The 24,361-nt window shown below is 43.3% G+C and overlaps 1 protein-coding gene across 10 annotated transcripts in view; it reads left to right on the forward strand.

Annotated features, from left to right (window-relative positions):
* The window catches only part of FGGY (FGGY carbohydrate kinase domain containing), a 402,394-nt gene that overhangs the window by 259,904 nt on the left and 118,129 nt on the right, over positions 1-24,361 (forward strand). For all 10 annotated transcript variants that reach the window (XR_002831041.1, XR_002831042.1, XM_023759980.1 and 7 more), the window contains one exon: positions 4,695-4,802. Coding sequence is in view for 8 of the 10 variants with exons in the window: in XM_023759980.1 (XP_023615748.1) it covers positions 4,695-4,802 (108 nt within the window). In the remaining 2 variants the exon portion in view is untranslated. The remainder of the gene's footprint in view (positions 1-4,694; positions 4,803-24,361) is intronic.

A 24,361-nucleotide genomic window follows, 5' to 3' on the forward strand; every position in this document is an offset into this window, starting at 1 on the left:
ACCCAGCTGGTGTGGCTCAGTGGTTGAGCGTTGACCTATGAACCAGGAGGTTATAGTTCGATTCCTGATTGGGGCACATGCCTGGGTTTTGGGCTTGATCCCCAGTATGGGGCGTGCAGGAGGCAGCCGATCAACGATTCTCTCTCATCGTTGATGTTTCTCTCTCTCCCTCTCCCTTCCTCTCTGAAATCAATCAAAATATATATTTAAAAAACAAAAACCTGCAGTAATCTTGGCCACAGGTCAGAGAGCAGTGGAGGAAAGTGGGTACTTGGAGAAGCTCCAAGAGATTGCCCAGTGCAACCCCATGAGGCCAGGCCATGTAGGGGCAGAGTCCGTGCAGAAATGGCTTGCTGGAGAGTTCTGCTTGACCAGCTAGGATGGAATGACTCAACTTTATGGAATCTTAGAGGATTTTGAAGACAAAAAAGATGTTAAACATCTCTAGTCCAATTTTATTCATTTTACTAGAGGTCCGGTGCATGAAATTCATGCACTGGGGGGTGTACCTCAGCCCAGCCTGCACCCTCTCCAATCTGGGACCCCTCGAGAGATGTCCGACTGCCGGTTTAAGATCCCTGTGGGATTGGGCCTAAACCGGCAGTCAGATATCCCTCTCACAATCCGGGACTGTTGGCTCCCAACTGCTCACCTGCCTGCTTGCCTGATTGCCCCTAACTGCTTCTGCCTGCCAGCCTGATCACCCCCTACCCACTCTCCTGCCAGCCTGATCAATGCCTAACTGCTCCCCTGCCAGCCTGATTGCCCCCAACTGCCCTTCCCTGCCGGCCTGATCGCCCACAACTGTCCTCCCCTGCCGGCCATCTTGTGGTGGCCATCTTGTGATGACATGGGGGCAGCCATCTTATGATCACTTGAGGGCGACTATCTTCTGACGACATGGGCACGGCCATCTGTGACCACATGGGGGTGGCCATCTTGTGCAAGGACATGATGGTCAATTTGCATATTACCTCTTTATTATATAGGATATATGAGGAGAAGGAGGTCTAGAGAGGAAATAAGTTGATAGTTCATAGCTTGGATCCTGACTTTCTTCTCTACTATTTACTAGTTATTTAATCTCCTTCACCTTCAATTGGTGGAGTATAACAATAGAACCTACCTCATTGGGTTGTCACGAGTAGAAAATGTGACAGTGTCTCTAAAGAGCCTGGAAGCTTCTTTGGCACAATAATAAGCACACAATAACTTTAGCAATTACATTTTATTATTTCATTCTTATTTCTCTATTGTTATTGACTGACTTAGAGAGTGGTTTCACTGAAGCTTTTTCCCACCCACAGTAGTTTAAAAATTGATTTTTTGACAAGCAGAACGGTATGTTGAGGCAAAAATACACCCATCCTTCAAACTGTATGCTTTTTTATTTAAAGTAAGTTGCAGAACTTTAAGCTAAGCCCTCATGAAAATCAGAATGCTTGTTCAGCTTCATGACTCTGAGCCTTGCCCACACAGCCCTTTCTGCCCAGATGCTCCTCCCTCTCTGCCTACGGAAACACTTACTCCTCCAGTCCGAGCTCCCAGGTGGCCGCCTCTGGGAAGTGCTCACTCTTTTCCAGGCAGTTTGGGCCCCTACCATGTTCCTCTCCTACCTTACTTAACAGTTGGCTTATTTTGTTGTAATTTTTATGTCTGTCTGGTCAGACTAGGAGCTCCTTGAGGAAAGGGACTGCACCACATTTATTACTATTATTGTTATTATAATATTATTATTATTATTTTCCTTATTGTTACAGCCTTGTTATCAATCTCAGTGCCTGGCATGTACTGTGCAGCCAAATGTTTTATTTCATTGTTGGTTTCAATAACTTATTTATATTAAGAATATGTCAAATGTCTGCATACAGTAACAGTACTAAATTGAATAACCATGTACCAACGCCTGTGAAAAGCAATATTATGAGAGAGAATATTGCCACTATCTTTGAAGTTCAAATTTTAACTATAAATGTTAACTATCTTCTTGTTGTATTTTACTTAATATTCTAGCTCTTTGAAGCAATTTTGGATCTTTATTTGAACTTGCCCATAATAAACAATCCTCCAAGTTTCTACCACCTGAAAATATAAGCTTTGCTTCCATATCCTCTTCTGCTTTATTATCAAGAATATTGACTCAGTAGACCAAGGAAGACTCTAGAGACCTCCTTGCATGGTTGCAAGGATATGATCATTCAACCCAGTCACCTGACTGGTCCATCACACACGCCACATTTCAAGGAGAACTAAGGTTTGCTTGGTATTTAACACAAATGATATGCTATTTATATGTGATAGCTTATTTAATCTTTATAAAAATTCTCCAACATTCATATCATTCCTACCATTGGGAAATGAGGAAACTGAGGCCCAGAAAGATTTCCTTGTGTGAGATCCCCTATAAGCACGGTACAGGAATTAAATCACTTAATCCTCATAAAAAAGAGAAACCAGAACTGGCTAGAATGGCAATTGGGAATAGAGTCAAGATATGACTTTGACTTAATCATGCTCTCTCCTTGTTTCTTCACAAATCCATCAGGGAAAACCTATCAAAAGTCTTTTGGAAATGAAGATTCCCTGACCTACTTGTGTTTAAGGCCAGGTTCCTTCTGTTTGAGTGAGTCCCTGTTGGTTCTAATGGCTCTTGCTTTCTGCCCTTGAAAGGCAAATGAAGGATTCAAGTGGCAACCTAAAATCATGACCATATTTTGGCAGAGCCGCATCTAGAACCTGTAGAGTGTGATGCCTGGCTGCTTTGTATTTTTATCACCTTGGGCATCTTATTTAACTCTCTGCCTCAGTTTTACATACCTGTAAAATAGGAATAATGATAGAATATTCCCTTAGGATTTTTATGAGGATTAAGTGACTTCATTCCTGTAACGTTTTTAAAATAAGGCCTTTAGTCAGTACCCACTCAATCTTAGCTGCTGTTGTTGCCAACAGCACCGTTATTAGCAGGAAGCCAGTGTCCTGTACAGACACCTGTCGTCAGCAGAGCAGAATGAACTCTCTTCTTTCGGGTAAGAGAGCAGCCTCGAGACCAAGATAGCCATCAGCATGCAAACAGCTTTCACAAAAATATTTTTAAATATTTAGGTTGATTGCAGAGGATTAAAGCACTCATAAATATACAAATGTGCTTTCTTTTTCTCCCTCAAAACAAGCTGTACTCGGTTCCTCCACAAGCTCAGGGCCTGGGAGTGTTGGGAAGTGCTGTGGGAAGCATATTGCTGTGTCTCTGCTGCCTTGCTTTCCCCAGGATGTCTGATGAGAAGCATGTGACTCCAAATGTCTGAGCACGAATAGGAGTCCACTCAGATCTTGCTCCCTGGACAGAGCCAGGCAGAGCCTCCTGCTGACGTTTCTGAGCAGCAGAACCACAATCTTCTACGAAGCCCTACTGTTTCACCTCAACTGGCGAAATCCTCTAAGTCTAAGCTCATGTCCATTCTCTAAGAAGCCACCTCTGGACCACCTTCCTCCTCACTCCCGGTGCCCCTCCACATTTTCTGTTTTTCTCTACCATTCTGTGTGTGTGTGTGTGTGTGTGTGTGTGTGTGTTTAAAATATGTTTTTATTGATTTCAGAGAGAGAGATAGAAACATCAATGATGAGAGAGAATCATTGATTGGCTGCCTCCTGCACACCTCCTACTAGGGATCGAGCCCACAACCCAGGCATGTGCCTTGACAGGGAGTCGAACCGTAACCTCCTGGTTCATAAGTCGACGCTCAACGACTGAGCCACACCAGCTGGGCCACCCTGTGTTTTGTTTGTTCGTTTCCTTGTAGAGCTCCCTCTAGATAGGCAGCTTCTTGAAAATAAGAACTCTAATTTATCTCTGTGTCCCGAGGACCCAACAGAGGGAGATGGCATGCTGTGGGGTGATTAGTAAGTGCTGGTAGAAGGAAGGGAATGTATCAGTTACGTATTACCACAAAAATGCTAGGTAACAAACAAACACAGCATCTTAGTGACGTACAATAGGACGTGTTTTTGTTCACAAGTCCCTCAGGGCAGTTCTGGTGATCTGGGCTTGTTAGTGGCTGGTCGACTAGGAGAGTTTGCTGATCTTGTTCTTGCTCTCGTATATGTGAAATGTCACCTGCAATGGCTGGGCTGACGCAGCTCTGTTCATGACTTTCCATCCAGCAGGCGAGCCTGGGCATGCTCTCATGGCAGAGGTAGAGGAGCCAGAGGAGGAGCAGAGAAACACACAGGCCTCTTGAGGGTGAGGCCTGGAAAACTGGCACAGTGTCCCCTCTACCTCATTCTGTTGGCCATAAACAACCAGGCTGGCCGAGGTTCAAGAGGTGGGGACCCCACCTCTCGATGAGAGAAGCTGCAAGGCCACTTTGCAAAGGGGGTGAATACATGGGTGGGTGGGAAATGGGCATCATGTTCACAATCAGTCCACCATGGAGAGGGAGCCAGCAAGGAAAGTTTTCATTCTTTTCTTCCCACACTGATCTCTTTTGCTATCCTGGCATCTAGGTGGATTTATCAGAAAGGTTTCCACAGATGAAACCATGCCCTTCCTTTAGAGGGAGTGACTTCCCTCCCATGAAAGCTGTTTAATAAGAAGCGAAATACCATAGTCATGTAATCACTAGACAGGAGGGCGAGAAGGCTCCTTCTAGCCCTAAAGGTCAATATTTTCACATGCCTTGTCTCTTTCTTTCCAGATCAGCAAGGACCCGATTTTCGTACCAGGTGTCTGGGGCCCTTATTTCTCAGCCATGGTTCCTGGGTTCTGGCTGAATGAAGGTGGACAGAGTGTGACTGGGAAATTGGTAAGTTGACACTTTTTTCATTATGATCTGTAACGTTTTTACACCCATGACCAGCTCATTTGTCACACTACCCATACCCTGAGAATCTGGGAGGTTTGCAGGGTCCTAAATCAGAAGAATTAACTTTCTGTTAGTGTGCAGTCTAACCTGTGGAGCATACGAAGCACATGCTTGCCAAAGGAATAAATGTCAGTCTGGGTGGTGATAACTAACCCATCTTCTCATCTATCTTTCACCCAACAATCCTTTCATCATGGCAGCAAGACTGATATTGTATTTTGTGAAAAGGACCACGGTACTCCCCGGCCCAGATCCTTCAGTGGTTCCCCATAGCCCTGAGGACATAGTTCAGCAGATTTCTGTGTGCATCATTCCCTTGTGGTGTTTCCCCTCCAGTCCCACACCTGTACTTGTCACCAAGGCTAGATTGTCTTCCTCATATCTTCCCCAGGACTTAGATTACTCCACTCCTCTGTGCCTTTGTGTGTGCTTTTCTCCTGCTCCAAGAGTTCCTTACCACCTTGATCCTTTTACTTGTCCTTTAAGACACAACTCTACTTCTTACCACATTCTGTTATGCTTATTAGTTTACTAATCTGCCTTTTCCAGGAATCTGTGAGCTCCTGAAAGGCAGGAATGCTTCTCTTTGTATCCAGCTCAGTTCTTAGAAGGTACTTGCTGAAAATTTGTCGAATGCCTGCAGTTGTCCAACAGGGAAGACAGAGATCCAGAAACATGAACTGAGCACTGTGCCAGAGGTACAAGGCACAGAGTTGGCACAAAGCAGGGTTAAGAGACTCTTTTCAGGGAAGAAGGCATTAGTGCTGAGCCTTATACGATAAATAAGAACAAACAAGGAAAGAAGGGTAGGAACACTCTTCTCGGCAGGAGAACTGGCATAGGAACAAAGGCTTGGGAGTGAAAATCACAAGGCATATTTGAGGGTAATTGAAAATGGTCCAGAATTTCAGCTGTGGCATAAACTTGTCTTAGAAGAATGACTTACCATAAAAGAGAGTTGGGCAGGGACCACATCATAAGAATTCCCTGTAAAGCATGCTAAGGAATTGAATTTTATCTAGTCGACCAAGACCAAGGGGAACCAGTGAAAGGTTGGAAAAATGGACAGGAATGTTCAGATCTCAGTCGTAAAACCTCTGGCTAGCAGCACTGAGAAGAAGGCCTGAGGACATGTGGCTGGAGGCAGGGAGGCCAGTTTTAGTAGGTTCACCCACAGACCAAAAGCCATGAGGGCTTGGATGAGGATGGTGGCGCTGATGACTGAGGTAAGATCGGCTGGCCTCGGAGGGATTAGACCTGGAAGGCAAGAGAAAATGAAACTTAGCCTCACTTACCCAACCTCACATTTACTAAGTTACATAGAAATCATCTGTTTATAGTCTGATTCCCCATCAACTCTTCTAAATTATTCAGTCAAATTAAAAGTGGTCTGCCCAGCCGGCATGGCTCAGTGGTAGATCATCGACCTATGAACCAGGAGGTCATGGTTCGATTCCTGGTCAGGGTACATGCCCGGGTTGCTGGCTCGATCCATAGTGGGGGGTGTACAGGAGGCAGCCAATCAATGAGTCTCTCTGATCATTGATATTTCTATCTCTCTCTCCTTTTCCCTTCCTCTCTGAAGTTAATACAAATGTATATTTTTTAAAACGTGATCTGATCCAAGAAAAAAAAAGACAAAAAAGAACCAAAGAAAAAATATTTTTAAGAAGTGATCTGATCCAGAGCTGAATGGAGATGCAAGTACCTGTTAATGTCCATTTCTCAGTGTATTGCTATTTTATGCTTAGCTGCCTCAAATTCACTTTCAGAGTCAGGGGAAGCATAGGTGGTGGATGGCTTCAAAGAGCATATTCTCTGCCCTTGCTCTTGTGACAGGCTACAGAGACGAATTAAATGAGTTAGACCCCCATCACTCCCTGGTTTTAAGGAGCTCCTTGTCTAGTAGGCAAACTCAGTGAGTGTAAAGTAAATAACATCTGACTGGTCTTCATAACCAGTGCTGGAAATGTCGGGGAGTAAGACATCACTGTATGTCTACGGCACTTTGGGACTGGAGCTTTACATTCTCCTGTTTAAACCAGGGCCATGTATTTATACAGCTTTCAGTGTAAATATCTGTTCCTTTTCTGTGACACATTGAAACCCATTACTGAAATATAGCCTTTCTTAACCTTGCATCATGGTGCCATCACCCTTAGCCGACCCAGAACTCATAGAGAACACAGACCAGAGGCTTTTTACAACAAGGATAAGGATCCAGTAAACCAAGTCTTTGTGCCGGATGCATTGTCCATGGAGCTGTCCATCAACGGGTTTTCAGAGGCTTAGTATGCAAATTGAACATCTGTGTCAGTCTGGAAATGCTTTTCCCAGTATTTGACTCCAAGTTTGTTCTGTTGCTATGGATATAAGCCATCTACATCCAAACGTTATGTTATTGCAGAGAAGAGTTGCTTATTCCTCCTTCCTGAGCCAGAATTTAAATAAAAATGGTAACCTCTTTACCATTAAAAAAAACCTTCCATAATAGTCCAGGATGGTTTTCCATAGGAGTCATGGGAATTCTTGGCCTATATCTGGTTAGTTGATTTTGCACCATCAAGCAATCAGGTTGCATTTGTAGTTCCACGTTGGGCAGTTCTATATCTATAGTTTCCTTGGACATATGGATGAGGCATGATTGACTCATGGCTTATGGAGAGTGAAATCTTAGGAAATCTAAACACTAGAATAATGGGGTGAAATCTGAATCAAGAAGAAAACAGACTGTCTACTAAAGCATCAGTCCAGGGAGGGCAAGCAAAGAGATAGAAACAAAAAGTAAAATAAGAATAACAATAATGATGGTAATAACAGTAACAACAATCATCACACCTTACTGAGTGTGTTGTTTATCTACGGGAAGGATTTGTGTATATAATCTTGTTAGTCCTTGAATGATATTCAAAAGAGTCACAATGCCTGCTATTTTGAAGGCTTATTTCCCAGATTTCATTCCAAGAGCTTTTCACGTACTATCTCATTTAGTCTTCTCAAAACCCCTGTGAGATAGGAACAGATATTGTCCATGTTTTACAGGTTGAGGAATTGAAAGCTGGAGTAGTAAGCACAGCCTGGAGAGATTACCGATGCCCTCACAGTGGTCTTTTTACATGGTTCCCTTGCAATTCACCTCTCCTTTTCCTTTCCTTATTCTCCTTTGTTCTTTTATGAATTCTGATCTCTGGTTTTACAGCGCATTGCCGCCATAGAGGACACCCTAAAAGGAAGTGGCATCTTTTATATTTTGTTTCATATGCACATCGTCTCTCATATGCCATGTCTGAAAGTGTCTGTTCATTATTACAGTGTCCCCAGTATATTCTAACCACAGTCATAAATACACCATCTAAAGCAGGAGAGAGGAGAATGGAGATGAGAAGCGAAGCCAAGGGGGGAAAAGAAGAGAGTTTAGAAAAACAAAAATGATATAAACTCTAGATTTGAAAAATAGATATTTTGTCTCATTTCTACAATTAAATACAGATCTTCCATCACAAAGCAAGTTCTTCATTCCAAGCATGTGGATAAATTGGTACTTTGCAAAAAATGTCCATCTGGTTAACTTCAGGATGAAGAAAAAATAGGATAGGATCTTTTCTGGCTCTGGAACCCTTGCTGTTTCATCTGACTGAGATTTGGACTCATTTTTTTACTCATTTCAAGCTTGTGCCTCTAATATTTATTTCCCCTTAGAAAAGCACACACCCGCACCCCACAGATGATTGATTTCAGTTACATCAGTCAAGCTCCCATCAAGGATTGTCTCGTGCTTGTCAATACTCTCTCCAGAACACTTGTGCAAAACACATTGCTTTTAGCCCAGACTTTTTCCACAGAACTTAAACTCACTGCATCCAGATGCGGAGCTCATTTCCAACTGGACCTTGGCCATCTCTCTCTCCACGCACCCTTTCCTCTCTTACTTGAAGTCACTTTTATTGTGGGAGGTGTTGGGGAAGGAAGGCTACAGCAAGTTTCTAAGCACCCCTGTGGTGACATTAGCTTTCTGGGATCATCACCTTGGGTTGGGTTTTACCTTTGAATTGTTTGAACCCAGAATTTAAATTTATGAACTTGAGCCACAGGGTCACAATGTCGCAGTTTGCCCGGCCTCCTCCCTAATTTTCAATGCCAGTCAGCCTGGGGCTAGCCTTAGGAAGACAGTCTATGTGTGAAGAGCTTGCAGTATTCACAGTGCTGTACTAGTTATGGAGGTAGTAATTTCATCCCTTCCTTCATTCATTCATTTGTGATTACTCTGAGGCAGTCGAGAATATTATCACATGATTCCTAACCTGTGGGTCCCGAACAATGAAAATACATCCTGCATATCAGATATTTACATTACGATTCATAACAGTAGCAAAATTACAGTTATGAAGTAGCAACGAAAATAATTTTATGGTTGGGGATCACCACAACATGAGGAACTGTATTAAAGGGTCACGGCATTAGGAAGGTTGAGAACCACTGCATTATCTTATGGGAAAGTTGGATATACAACTGATAATTATAATTTATTATTGCACATAACAGTAAATTGCACTGCCCTGCAGCCTGCTGGGAATATGTGTTAAGTGCCAAGCGCTTTTGGGCCCTATTCAGATGCAGTATTTTATCTGATCTTCACACCATGTGGATGTGTGTTATGATGTCAATTTTACTAGTGAATAAATAGAACAGAATAAACAGAACAGTAAGGGAACTTGATCAAGGTCTTTTAGTTGTAAGTGGGAGAGGCTGATTCAAACCCAAGTCATCTCCCACAAGCCCCAGACCTTTCCAGAACTGGGTCTGACTTGTATGGATATGTGTTTCTGAGTGTGTCTTAGAGTTCTCTTATACATAGATTCCCTTGAGAATCAATTATTGTCAGTTAGTGACTTTCTGTTAAAGCGTTGTGAAGCAAATGCAGTTGGCAGGCTTTGTGAGGCCATGAGAGAGACGTACGCATATCAGTATTGACAGGATCTATGTGTAGACATAGGTGTGTCCCCAACATTTCCCATTAGCTAATTGGAATGATTTCATGGATACAAGGACCAACTCTGCATAAACAAATGTCTCCCGGATCTCTCCTCCTGCCCAGGCGTTCACTATATTTTTTATATACAACCTGGACTCCTACACAGCCAATTCCCTTCTTGCTTCTACTCTTTTCCCTTCTAATTCCTGTCTTAGTCAGTTGGGACTGCTATAACAAGGTAGCATAGACTGGGTGGCTAACATACAACAGAAATTTACTTCTCACAGTTCTAGAGGATGGAAGTCTAGATCCGGTGTCAGCATAGCCAGAGCCCTTTTCCAGGTTACAGAGGGCCATCTTCTTGTGTCTTCACATGGTTGAAGGGTAGAATTCTGGACTCTTCAGACCCTTCTAAGGGCACTAATCCCATTCATGGACTCCATCCACTCTCATGACCTAATCACCTCCCTAAGGCCCCAGCGCCCAACACCATTATATTGTGATTAGGATTTCAATGTATGAATGTTGAGAAGGTACAGACTCTTAGTCCACAATACCCTCTCTAAAGATTGCAGTTAATGCAATCTTTCTAAACCTAGATAGGACCTGGTCACTCTTGATAGCTCTCCAATGATCTATGGAATAAAGTCCAATCTTCTTATAGTGATATTTATTTACACAGCTACTATTTACTGAGTGCCTACTATGTGCTAGGCACTGTTGTGAATAAAAAAAAAGTCAGTGACTAAAACAGCCTCTCTGTCTCCCCCTCCAAAAATCTGTCCCCTTGTCAAGCTTACAGAGTAACAAGAGGAGACAGATAATACACAGAACATGATAAAGCAATAAGTAAATGAATCTTATTTCATGAAATAAGTTGTTCAAAGTAATAGAGAAGGAAAGCTTGTGATTCAGGCAAGCAATTTGCAATTTTAAAAAAGGAGGTCAGGGCAGACCTCATTGAAATGACATTCAAACAAACAACAAGGAAGGAAAGGAAAGCTGAAGGAAGAACCTACCAGGCCTAGGGAACAACCAGTGCAAACATCCTGAGGAGGTTGTCTGCCTGGGACATTACAGAAATAGCAAGGAGGCCACATGGATAGAGCAGAGTGAACCAAAATGAGAGTTGTAAGGAATAAGTTCAAAGAGGTACTAGGTGTACTGGTTAATAATGCGGATTTTATAATCAAAGAAAACACGATAATTTCAAGAGAAACATCAAAAATGCTTTATTCAAAGTAATGTCCGTCGCTAGCTACATATTTCCCCCATCTTTCAGGTAATTTTTGGGTACTGCCCCAATAGAACTTTTCTTATTTTGAGGCAAACCATTCAGAGACCTAATATTCCACTTTTTCGTATGTTTTGAAGTGCTGCTTAGAAAGTGTGTGTGCCATTGATGGGAACAAGTAGTAATCTGAAGGAGCAAGGTCTGGTGAATACAGCAGGTACGTTAATACTTCCCAGGCAAGACCTTTTAACGTGTCTTTAACTGGTTTTGAAGTGTGTGATGGTGCATCATCATGAAGCAAAATTACTTTGCCATGTTTTCTGGCACATTCTGGTCATTTCATGATCAAAGTGTGGTTCAAATTGATTATTTGTTGTCGGTAGTGATCAGTATTAATGGTTTCACCTGGTTTTAGAAGCTCATAATACACCATACCTTCCTAATCCCAGCATTGTCTTCTTTCCGAAGCGATTTGGCCTTGCAGTTGATGTTGATGGTTGACCTGGATCAACCCATGATTTTGTGCATTTGGGATTCTCAAAATAAATCCACTTTTCATCGCCAGTCACAATTCGATGCAAAAAAGACTTTCTTTTGTGCCATTGAAGCAACATTTTACTGATGACTTTTCGGTTTTCCATTTGTCTTTTGTTCAGTTGATGTGGCACCCATTTTCCTTCCTTTAAAATCTTTCCCATTGCTTGTAAACGATCAGGAATTGTTTGCTGAGCAATGTTTAATCTTTCTGCAAGTTGTTTTTGAGTTTGACATGCATCTTCATCCAATAATGCTTGTAATTGTTGGTCTTCAAACTTTTTTGGTTGACCTGGACGTTATTTGTCTTTCACATTGAAATCATCACTTCTAAAGCGTTTAAACCAGCGTTCACAAGTATCTTGAGATGGAGCATGTTCACTATAACCTTCCTGAAGTATGATAACCTTCAGCAGCACTTTTCTTCAAAATAAAGTAATGAATTAAGACTTCCCGCAAATGTTCTTTCTTTTGGCACAAAATTCGACATTTTTAAGCATAAAAATATCTATGATGTTAACACCTTCGGAAAATTTGACATATGAAGTTTTGAAGCTTGTTGTCAATACAACAAAATAGCATACATAGCAAATTGCATATATATCGACATATGTGTAACTCCATCTATTGAAAAAAATACGCATTATTAACCGCTACACCTAGTAATCAGGGCCACTGTATGAATTTTAGCTTTTACTCCAATGAAATGGAAAGCCATTGGAGACTAATGAGCACAGGAGAGATACAATAGACAGGTTTTTAAGGGATGCTTCTTGCTGCTCCCTGCTATGTTGGGAATAACCTCTGGGGTGAGAGTGGGGGAGATGGAAGCAGGTGACCAGAGAGAGGCAGTAATCCAGCTATCATCCAGCTGAGAGACGGCGGCAGGGGAGCTGCTAAAAAGTGGTCAGATTTTTATTTATTTTGAAGGTAGACCCAACAGGATTTCCTGATGGAGTAGGCATGAAGTGTACAGAAAAGAGAGCGGTCCATTTTTGAAGGATAGCATTGTTATCAATGTAGAAGATTGATTAGATGTCACGGAGGCAGGGGGAGGAAGAAGTCAAGAATTACTCCCAGGTTTCTGACTGTAGTAACTGATATACCCCCTCCATTATTTGTCTTCATCTTAGTAAAGAGCACCATCATTTATATTTTATTAAAGCCAGAAAATTAGGATTAATTCTTAACTCATTTCCCCTCTCTGCCGACATCCAATCCATTACAAAGTCCTATTGATTCTAAGTCCAAAATATATATCACCAGTTCATCTTTGGTTCTCCACCTCCTCTCCCAGCACCATTGGCCAAACCATTTTCTCTTTCACAGTCTATGTCATCTTTTGTACATGGCATAGAGTTGAGTCTTGCTTTTCAATAGCCTTGTAATCTCTGCTTTTTTAGAGTGTTTGATCTGTCTACATTTAATGTAAAGATGAATATGGTTGGATTTAGGTTTTCCGTTTTGCTATTTATTATGCCTGTTTTTTTCTCTGTTTCTTCTTTTTTGCCTTCTTTTGGCTAAATTGAATATTTTTCATTTTTTTTTTAAAGCATCGAAAACCTGTTTGGCCACTTGATCTGACTATCCTATCTAATAATAGAGAAACATGGTAATTAGCCGTAACTTCGCTACCCTTCCCATTGACTAATCAGTGAGATATGCAAATTAACTGCCAGCCAAGATGGCGGCCGGCAGCCAGGCAGCTGAAGCGGAACATGAGGCTTGCTTGCTCCAGTGACAGAGGAAGCCAAGGTTCCCCGCCTGCTGCCGCCCAGCTCTAAGCTCCTGAAGCAACAGCTCCAAAAGATACAATGTTTCAATTATAGAAGCTAAAAGATGGCGGTTAGTTTGCATATACCAGTTGAGAGGGAAGACTGAGGACAACATGGAGGCCAAGCGGTACAGAAGGAAGCTAAGTAGAGGCCTTGAGGACAGAAACGGAGCCAAGGCTGCGGAGGTGGGAGGCCGGAGGTGGGAGGGCAAGCACAGCCACAGCGGCTGCGAGCCGGAGGGGCAGCGCCTGGGAGCAGGAGGGGAAACCCACCACAGTGCCTCGGAGCGGGAGGGGAAACCCAGCAGGAGTGGCTGGGAGCGGGAGGGGAAACCCGCCACAGTGCCTGGGAGTGGGAGGGGAAACCCAGCTGCAGCAGCTCAGAGTGGGAGCGAAGCCCGCCTCAGTGGCTTTCGCTCCCCTCTCTGCTTCGCTCCAGCTGCTGGAAGCCCTATTCTTGTAGGAATCTTCCAGCCGCAGCAGCTCGGAGTGGGAGCGAAGCCCGCCTCAGTGGCTTTCGCTCCCCTCTCTGCTTCGCTCCAGCCGCTAGAAGCCCTATTCTTGTAGGAATCTTCCTGCAACGGGCCTCTAGTCTATATAATAAAAGCCTAAGCAACCATTACAGCAGGCCGACCAGAACGACTGGTTACTATGACGTACAATGACCACCGGGGGCAGACGATCAATGCAGGAGCTACCCCCTGGTGGTCAGTGCGCTCCCACAGGGAGCGCCGCTCGGCCAGAAGCCACTCATGGCTGACGAGCACAATGGGAACCTTTCCCGCCTAAGGATCAATGAGCCCAGTGGTCAGGAGCAGTGAGCAGGCAGGCAGTAAGGAGCAAGGGGTCCTGGACTGTGAGAGGGATGTCCCCTGCCGGCTTAGGCCCGATCCTAAGGTGGACATCCCCCAAGGGGTCCCGGACTGTGAGAGGGCACAGGCCGGGCTGAGGGATCCCCGTTTCACCGTCCCCCCCCCCCCTTGAACCAGTGCATGAATTTCGTGCACCAGGCCTCTAGTATATTATAAACTCTTAGAACTTTATTTTATTTTATTTTTTTAAATATATTTTATTGATTTTTTTACAGAGAGGAAGGGTGAGGGATAGAGTGTTAGAAACATCAATGAGAGAGAAACATCGATCAGCTGCCTCCTGTACACCCCCTACTGGGGATGTGCCCACAACCAAGGTACATGCCCTTGACCGGAATCCAACCTGGGACCCTTGAGTCTGCAGGCCGACGCTCTATCCACTGAGCCAAACCAGTTAGGGCAATTTTCAGAATTTTATTTGCATTTCTATATATACGTTTTAGGCATCATTTTTTCTTATGAGAAGTCAACTCATCATTTGTTTTTTATTTTTTTGTTAATTCTCACCTGAGGATATTTTTCCATTGATTTTTAGGGAAAGTGGAGGAGAGAGAGGGAAAGACAGAGAGAAACATCGATGTGAGAGAAACACATCGGTTGGTTGCCTCCTACTTGCACCCAACCAGGGCCTAGGCCAGGGAGGACCCTGCAACCAAGGTACATGCTCTTGACCAGAATCAAACCCAGGACCCTTTCGTCCGCAGACTGACTCTCTATCCACTGAGCCAAATCAGCTAGGGCTCAACCATCATTTGTATTATTCTTCTGCTGTGTACAGTGTATTATTTTTCTCTGGATATTGTTAAGATTTTCTGTTAATATCTGGTTTTTAGTATGGTGTGCTCAGGTGTGGTGGTCTTTGGATTTATCCTTCTCCCTCCAGATTTGAATTTGTAGATTTCTGTCTTTCACCAAGTCTGGGGAATTTTTAGCATCTATTTATTTAAATATCTTTTTCTACTCCATTTGTTCTCTCTTGTTCTGCTGTAACTCCAAGTACACATATTTGAAAATTTTGGCTGGTATTCCACAGGCCCCTGAGGGATTCTGGTGGGGTTTATTTTCTTCCCTCTCCCCCTCAATTAGATACTCTTTCTGTTAGGTCTGTTTTCAAGTTCATTGACTCTTTTCTCTGTTACCTCCAGTTAGCTGCTAGGCCCATCCACTAAATATTTATTTCAGATATTATATTTACCAAAAGTAGAATTTTCTTCCTTTTTGGGGCTTTAAATCTTTATTGTTGAAAGTTTTACATATCCCTTTCCCCCCACTGACCCCTTCTAGCATACCTCTGCCCTCCACTTCCAGCCTTCACCACCCTATTGCCTATGTCCATGGGTTATGCATATATGCATACAAGTTCTTTGGTTGATCACTTCCCACCCCCACCCACTTCCCTCTGAGATTCCACACTCTGTTCCATGCTTCCATGTCTCTGGATCTATTTTGTTCATGCATTTATTTTGTTCATTGGATTCCACATATGAGTGAGATCATATGATACTTGTCTTTCTCTGACTGGCTTATTTTGCTTAGCATAATACTCTCCAGGTCCCTCCATGCTGCCTCAAAGGGTAAGAGATCCTTCTTTTTTACTGCTGCATAGTATTCCATAGTATAAATGTACCACAGTTTTTTATCCACTCGTCTACTGATGAGCACTTGGGCTGTTTCCAGATCTTAGCTATAGTAAATTGTGCTGCTATGAACATAGGGGTGCATACATTCTTTCTGATTGGTGTTCTGGGTTTCTTAGGATATAGTCCCAGAAGTGGGATCACTGGGTCAACTGACAGTTCCATATTTAATTTTTTGAGGTAACTCCATACTGTTTTCCATACTGGCCCGCACCAGTCTGTATTCCCATCAGCAGTGTACTAGGGTTTCTTTTTCTCCACATCCTCGCCAGCACTTGTCATTTGTTGATGGTAGCCATAGACTTTTCATTTTTAATAGTTTCTATTTCTTTGCTATTTTCTCTTTGTATTAATTATGATAATATTATCCTTTACATCCTTAAGCACTGTTAAATTATCAGCTTTAAATTTTTTGTCTTCTAATTCTAACATCTGTGTCATCTCAGAGTCATTGTTCATTAAATGGTTTTCTTTAAAGGTGGGTTAATTTTTCTATTTCTCTATGTCTAGTAATATGAGGTCATATTTATAACATTGGTATATTCTAAGACACTGGATTCTCATTTCTCTGATGAGTATTGATTTTTTATTTGTTTGCTTTAATAAAGATAATTTATTTGGCTCAACTTGAATTCCAGACTTTGTCTCTCCTGTGCTAGCACCTTCTGAAATCTCTCTTGAGTTCTTTGCTGGGTTACTTTTTATAATGTAATTCAGAAATCATCCAGAGATTAGTGTCGCATTTATATGCATAATGCTGAGCTCCCTTTTTATGGTTCCCACTACCCATACCTTACTACTAGCTGCTATGGTTGCCTTGAACTCCATATAACAAGTAAAACCCCTGAATGATTTCTTTTAAAGCAAATAGGATTACATTAGTACCCTTAGTCTTCTGTGTCTTCCCATTGTGCTTAGAATAAAATCTAAAGCCTTTGACACAGCCTCTTTGATTCTCCCTACTTCCTAGCTCCCTATCCTCATTTTACACATCTTTCCTACATGTTTACTCCAGTGGAGTCTCACTGGATTCTTGCCAATTCCTGACATATGATGCTCTACTCACTATAGAATATTTGCCTTTATTATTTTCTTTACTTAGAAATTGTTGATTCTTTTTTTTATGTCTTAGTTTAAATTCAACCACCAGGTTTCCCCTAAACCCTCTATTTAAATCAGTCCTTCAAATTACTAATCTCTCTGTAATTATTATACTTATTTATTGACTGTCCCTATCTTTCAGTAGAACATAGTCTCCATTTGGACAGAGTTTACATCTGTCTTAATTGCCTGTGCTTACTTACTAGCACTAGAACAGAGTAAGTGTTCAATTAATTCATTTGTTGACTCTATAAAGAAACTTACCAGTCTAGGCCATATTAGAATATTGGCATGCCGTCCTCCACTCATAGGCAGTGACTTTCATTTATCTTTGTATCCTGATTATTAGATTGGTGGTTGGCACAAGGTAGCCATATATCACATTAGTTTCACGAATAAGTGATCTAATTAAACTACAAAAATGCACAAAGCAACCAGCATTGATGGTGAATAAAACTGACTAAGCTAGTTCTGCATTAAATCTGAATTCATCCACTTGTAAGTGAAGCTGTTCTACATAAAACTAATATTAAGTTGTGGGAAAAAATATATTTTCTTCCAGGAATGTTGGTTGTTCTTAGGTTGGGCCTTCTTCTTTCCTTAGATTTTCATGATAGTTTTAAAGCTGGGAAAAATCAGGCAAAATGTTTTCACTTTAAATTAAAAGACTAGGTAAATGAAGAGCTGGAATAGCTTAGATGAAAAAAAAAGTGATAGTACAAGTAAATACTAGCGGTAAAAAGGCAGGTGTGACAAGTGATGACCATTTCTCTGTGCCTAATGATTTTTTTATCTGCAAAGCAAGATGAAATACAGCCTCAAGACTCATACATGAAACTGATTTTAATACAGAAAAATTCATCATGCAATAAGATAGCTTTGTCTTAGCAAAATGATCATAGAACCTAAAATTCTTCAACTCTAAGTTTGCCTTTGTTAGGGATTTTCCTTGCGTGTGAACTTTTTGCCAACAGTTTTAATATCTCAGGCAATGTAGTTCTCTGTGTAATTTTACAAACAGTTGTGTATTTGTCATGTTAATTTGTTAAATGTTTAACAGAGAAAACTAGACATGTTCTTGTCCATGATCATGCCCTGAGTCAGAACTGAACTTGGGTCTCAGGATTTCTTGTCTGTGCTTTCTCTGCAAGGGTCAAAACCTCAAATACCCAAAGCAGTCAGACAGCGCAAATGAATAAACAGACTTGGCAAATAAATATTTTTTCTACTCCCACAGAGAAATTTTTCTTTCAACTCGTACTCTAGGGCTGAATTCCATGATCCCTCCTTTGACAGAGAGAAGGGCATAGAGAAATAGATCTCCACGACAATGAAGCATTAGTGCAGTCCTGATGATACATTGATGAAATCTGTGTCTGTTGTTGGGACGTGATAGGGAGTGGTGGTGCTTCTTACAGACTGTCTGAGGGATCAGTCACCACTCCGCTCCAGCTGACTCTTGTCATAAGGAAGCATGGGTGGCCCCGTATCTTCAAAAGAAACCCAAGTATGGATATTAAGTAAAATCTTCAAATTTTAAAATATTGGCTCATTTTTTTAAAAAAAGCATTCTATTTCCCAAATAAAATACATCTGTGGGCCAGATGCCACCTCATACTGACCATTTTTGATCACTGTGTTATACTATATTGCATTTCTATTCCTCCCATGTTCTAAAGTCAGATGCCACCTTTGTAAGGAAGGGCCAGAAATCCAACCCAAGTTATATATTGTAAGGTGGCCTCTCCCTCTTGATCTAGACCCCAGAGCCATCTTAAAGATCTGGCCCAATCCAGTGCGGGCTTCCTACCTAACCAAATAGTTGGTAGACTTTTCTGCCTACCCTTCTAACTGCCTGCTCTCAGAGCTGAAATCTGAGAAGATGGAGGGAACAAGAAAATAGTCCTAGAGTTAGACTAGCTCTGTCTATATATTTCTAAGGCAACCACTTGGCAAATACAGTGATTGTGGTTAAACTGGTTATTTCATTGGAAAACAAGTAACCACTAATGGGACACTGTGTTCTTCTATATTGTGCTAAATACATTAGTGAATCAAACATAAGTAGAGAGACCAACCCTAAGAACAGGCACTCCAGGCTCTTGAAATGAATGCTCAGTTATTTGACAAACTGGCTTGGTCTTTGCTAATCAGGGTGGGCCTTTACCACCAGATGCTATGAAAAACAAACAAACAAAAATGCAGCTGACCATTTGCGATACTGTTCTCCCAGCTATTTTTACTCTTTTGGTGGCACCCCTTCTTTTTAGCAATAGGTGTTATGAACTGAAAGCCACCTATGTACCACTCACCACAACCTTCCCTGAAAAGCAAATTTTATTAACCCTATTTTACTGTTGTAGGAAATGAGGTTCTGAGAGGTTAAGTAACTTTTCCTATAGCACAGAATATAAGTATAGACCATGAATTTGAACCCAAGCCTGTCTGTTTCCAAAGTGTATGTTCTTTCCACTAAACCACTGTTTTAAAATGTAGATTTTATTTGCATTTCAGTATGATGAGGTCAACAGATCAGGCGATATTGCCACTGAAAGGCGTTTGTTACTCTCAGTTCTCCAGAGGAGGGAGCATGCCAGGCCATGCAGGGCCACACGTGAAGCACCGGGGTTGTCCCATTGTCTGGTACCTGGCCCTGGGACGATGAGAACAGGAAAACAATGGTCTGTAGATAAGGTGTGGGGAGGTGGCCTCTGGATTAGTTAGTTTGCATAAAAGGCATGATCACAGGTGAGCTGAGTCCTTTACTATCTCTAGGAATTGGTTAGTCCTAGGAGAGGCCACCACTCCAGGGTCAATAAGGCCCCAGATATCAGAGCATCAGAAATATAGAAAATACACCTGGCTGGTGTGCTCAGGTTAGAGCATCGGCCTGCACACCAAAGAGTCGCAGGTTATATTCTTGGTCAAGGGCAGGTACCTGGGTTGCAGGTTTGATCCCTAGCCCCGGTAGGGGTGCATACAGGAGGTATCCAGTCACTGTGTCTCTCTCACATATATCTATCTCTCCTTTCTCTTCCTCTTCCCCTCCCTCCCTTATACTCTCTCTAAAAAATCAATGGTGGCCCTGACCAGTTTGGCTCAGTTAATAGAGTGTCGGCCTGCGGACTGAAGTGTCCCGGGTTCGATTCCAGTCAAGGGCATGTACCTTGGTTGCGGGCACATCTCCAGTGGGAGGTGTGCAGGAAGCAGCTGATCAATGTTTCTCTCTCATCGATGTTTCTAACTCTCTATCCCTCTCCCTTCCTCTCTTTAAAAAAATCAATAAAATACATATCTTGTTACTTTAAAAAAATAAATAAAAACCAATGGTGAAAAATATCCTCAGGTGAGGATTAACAATTATATATATACTAGAGGCCCGGTGCACAAAAATTTGTGCACTTGGGAGGGGGCGGGGGGGTCCCTCAGCCCGGCCTGTGCCCTCTCGCAGTCTGGGACCCCTCAGGGGATGACCACCTGCTGGCTTAGGCCCGCTCCCCGGGGGATTGGGCCTAAGATGGCAATCAGACATCCCTCTGGCAGCCCGGCAGCCCTCGGGGGATGTCCACTTGCCAACGGGGAGCAGGCCTAAACTGCAGTCGGACATCCTTAGCGCTGCTGAGGAGGCAGGAGAGGCTCCCACCACCACCGCTGTACTGGCAACCATCAGCCTGGCTTGTGGCTGAGCAGAGCTCCTCCCATGTGAGAGCGCCCTGACCACCAGAGGGCAGCTCCTGCATTGAGCGTCTGCCCCCTGGTGGTCAGTGTGTGTCATAGTGACCAGTCATTCCCAGTCTTTCTGCTGTTAGGGTCAGTTTGCATATTACCTGTTTACTATATAGGATAGAGGCCTGGTGCATGGGTGGGGGCTGGCTGGCTTGCCCTGAAGGGTGTCCCAGATCAGGGTGGGGGTCCCGCTTGGGTGCCTGGCCAGCCTGGATGAGGGGATGATGGCTGTTTGCAGCTGGTCACACCCCCTTCAGGGTGGGGGTCCCCACTGGTGTGCCTGGCCAGTCTGGGTGAGGGGCTGAGGGCTGTTTTCAGGCTGGTGGGCGACTGAAGCTCCCAGCCTCTCCTTTTTTCTTTTTTTTTATTCTGGGATTTATTTACCTTCTATAGCTGTCACTGGAGCTGAGAGCCAGCTCCAGCTCTGAGGCTGTTGCTGGCTGAAAGCAGGTACCTGGGTTTGTTTAGATTCTATAATTGAAACTCTGTTGCCATCACTGGCCGCTCTAAGCTCTGAGCTGGCTGACAGCTGAAAGCAGGTTTCTGGGGTTTGTTTAGGTTCTATAATTGCAACATAGTTGCATCCGGAGCTCAGAGCTGGGCTGCGGCAGGTGGGGAACGTTGGCTTCCTTCATCACTGGAGCAAGCAAACCTCATGTTCGCTTCAGCTGCCTGGCTGCCGGCCGCCATCTTGGTTGGCAGTTAATTTGCATATCTCGATGACTAGCCAATGGGAAGGGTAGCAAAGTTACGGTTAATTACCATGTTTCTCTATTATTAGATAGGACTAGAGGCCCAGTACACGATTTGTGCACAGAGGGGTGGTCCCCTCAGCCCAGCCTGCACGCTCTCCAATCTGGGACTCCTCGGGGGATGTCTGACTGCTGGTTTAGGCCCGGGGTCAGACCTAAACCGGCAGTCGGACATCCCTCTCATAATCCTGGACCGCTGGCTCCTAATTGCTCACCTGCCTGCCTGCCTGGTTGCCCCTAACTGCCCCCCCTGCCAGCCTGACCACCCCTCACTGCCTCTGCATGCTGGCCTTATCACCCCTAACTGACCCCCCTGCTGGTCTGGTTGCCCCCAACTGCCTCCCTCTGCTGGTCTGGTCAACCCTAACTGCCCCCGCCCCCCTGCAGGCCTGGTCACCCCCAACTGCTGGCCTGGTCGCCCCCAACTGCACCCCCTCCCCACTGGCCTGGTCGCCCCCAACTGCCCTCCGTGCCAGCCTGGTCACCCCTCATGGCCCCCCTGCTGGCCTGGTTGCCCCACGCAGCCTGCTGTTCAGTCGTTTGGTCGTCCCTCACTAACCCCCCTGCCGGCCTGGTCATAGGCAGCCATCTTTTGAGGGTGTGAGGGTTAGTTTGTGTATTACCTCTTTATTATATAGGATATGTACACTTTCTTTTTCTTAGACCCAAAAGTTTAGTCATCCTTGACTCAGATTTTCTTATATTCTGTAACTGGTTAGTCACTAAATTTGTTTCATTTTCTTCAAAATATATCTCAGTCATTTCTTCAAGATGTTAGGCATTATAATAGGCACTAGGGGGCTGGGACATAATGAGGCTTTTTATTTAAAATCACTCAGAGTGCTGATGTATAAACTAAGAATTGTAAAAGGACTTCACAAATGCCACAACAGAACCAGGACAGGGAGTATTCGTGCCTTGTGTTCCTAGTATTAGCCTCTGAGCGGTCCTGCATATCCTGCTGTCTATGCCTACTCATCTCCCTGGCCTATATACCCAACCAGACTTATGTTTCTTAACTTTTTTTTATCATTTTGCTCCCTAAATCAAAATAATTTTCTAAGGCCTCGGATTCAATAAAACTCTAAACACTTAATCACTTGCCTGATTTTTAAGACCCACTGTATGTCCTCATGCTCCTCGTTTATTCCCTATTTCCAATACTTCACTTATTCTCTAATTTACCATACAGTTACCTTGTGACCAAATTGTGCCTCGCACAAATAGACACCCAGGTGATATGTGGTAAGTGCTACCAAGAAGTACATGGTACTCTGTGAGCCTGTGGTGTGCCTCCGTATGGTTCATGCATCCTACATTTATTCAACAAATGTTTATTGAGCATCTATAATATTCCAGGCATAGGGCTTGACCAGTCTCCATATTGTCTGTAACCACATATGTCTCTCCATCTTCATCTCTTTACTCATCACCATCTCCTTTTCGCATGCCTTGCCTTCAACTCTTTTCTCCTCCAAACTGCCTGTTCTTGGCCTCTCAGCTGAAGCCACACCTCCCCCAACTATACTATAATTGCCAAATTATTGATCTCAATGGTACTATGTATTGTATTAGCTTGCTTATTTTCCACTTTGTTCCTGGAGGCTAGGCACAATACCTGATGCATTCGACATTCAGTAAATACTGAATAACTGCCGTTATGCATGCACCACACATGCTAAGTTCTGTGCTTCTTCCTGGGAGCTTATTTAAATACTAGAGGCTCAGTGCATGAAATTCATGCACTCGGGGGCAGGGGGTGTCCCTCAGCTCAGAATGCGCCCTCTCACAGTCCAGGAGCCCTTGGGGGATGTCCGACTGCCAGCTTAGGCCCACTCCATGCAGCCTAAGCCGTCATTTGGACATCCTTAGCACTGCTGTGGAGGCGGGAGAGGCTCCCGCCACCTCCACTGCACTCGCCAGCAGTGAGCCCAGCTTCTGCCTACGTGGTGCTTCCCCGTGGGAGCGCACTGACCACCAGGGGGCAGCTCCTGCATTGAGTGTCTGCCTCCTGGTGGTCAGTGCACGTCATAGCAACTGGTCATTCCACTGTTTGGTCAATTTGCATATTAGCCTTTTATTATATAGGATCCCGTCTCTCACCTCCTAAAGTACTTCCCATTGAAATTAGCATCAAATCAAGTAATGTCTTACTGATGCAGCCTCTTTAAGGTCCAGAATATGCCTCATCACTCTAACCCACATCTGAACCAGTAGGAAATAAGCCTTCAAAACCTGCATTTCCTGTCATTGAAATGACCAGTTGCTTTGCTATAATGTTGAAACATTCTGCAAAACTGTACAAATAGAGTTCAACAAATTATATTATACCTGGAAGTTTAATAGGTAATGTGGCATAGTAGTCAAGAATAAGGATTTTCGATACAGAGAGACCTGGTTAAAAACAAAAGGATCTGTCACTTATTCCCCTGTGACCTTGGGCAAGTTACTTTATCTCCTTTACTCCCAGTTTCTCATCTCCATAGTGAGCAATAGTGTCTTTTCCATGGAGGTATTGTAAGGAATAAATGAGATAATTTATATGAAATGCTTAGTTTATTATTAACATATGGCAAATGAGAAAATACATTTTAGGTGATAGTATTTATACTATTGTTGGCATTATGGGAGATAGTCTCTAAATCCCAGCAATCCTGTGTTGTTTTTAAATATATTTTTGTTGATTTCAGAGAGAAAGGGAAAGGGAGAGAGAGATAGAAACATCGCTGATGAAAGAGAAACATTGATTGGCTGCCTCCTGCACGCCCCCTACTGGGGATCAAGCCCGCAACCCAGGCATGTGCCCTGACAGGGAATGGAGCCATGACCTCCTGGTTCATTGATCGATGCTCAACCACAGAGCCATACTGGCCGGGCCCAGCAATCTTGTTTTAAAA

This window comes from Myotis lucifugus, unplaced genomic scaffold (genome assembly GCF_000147115.1).
Source record: "Myotis lucifugus unplaced genomic scaffold, Myoluc2.0 scaffold_168, whole genome shotgun sequence".
In the NCBI taxonomy this organism is placed as follows: domain Eukaryota; kingdom Metazoa; phylum Chordata; class Mammalia; order Chiroptera; family Vespertilionidae; genus Myotis; species Myotis lucifugus.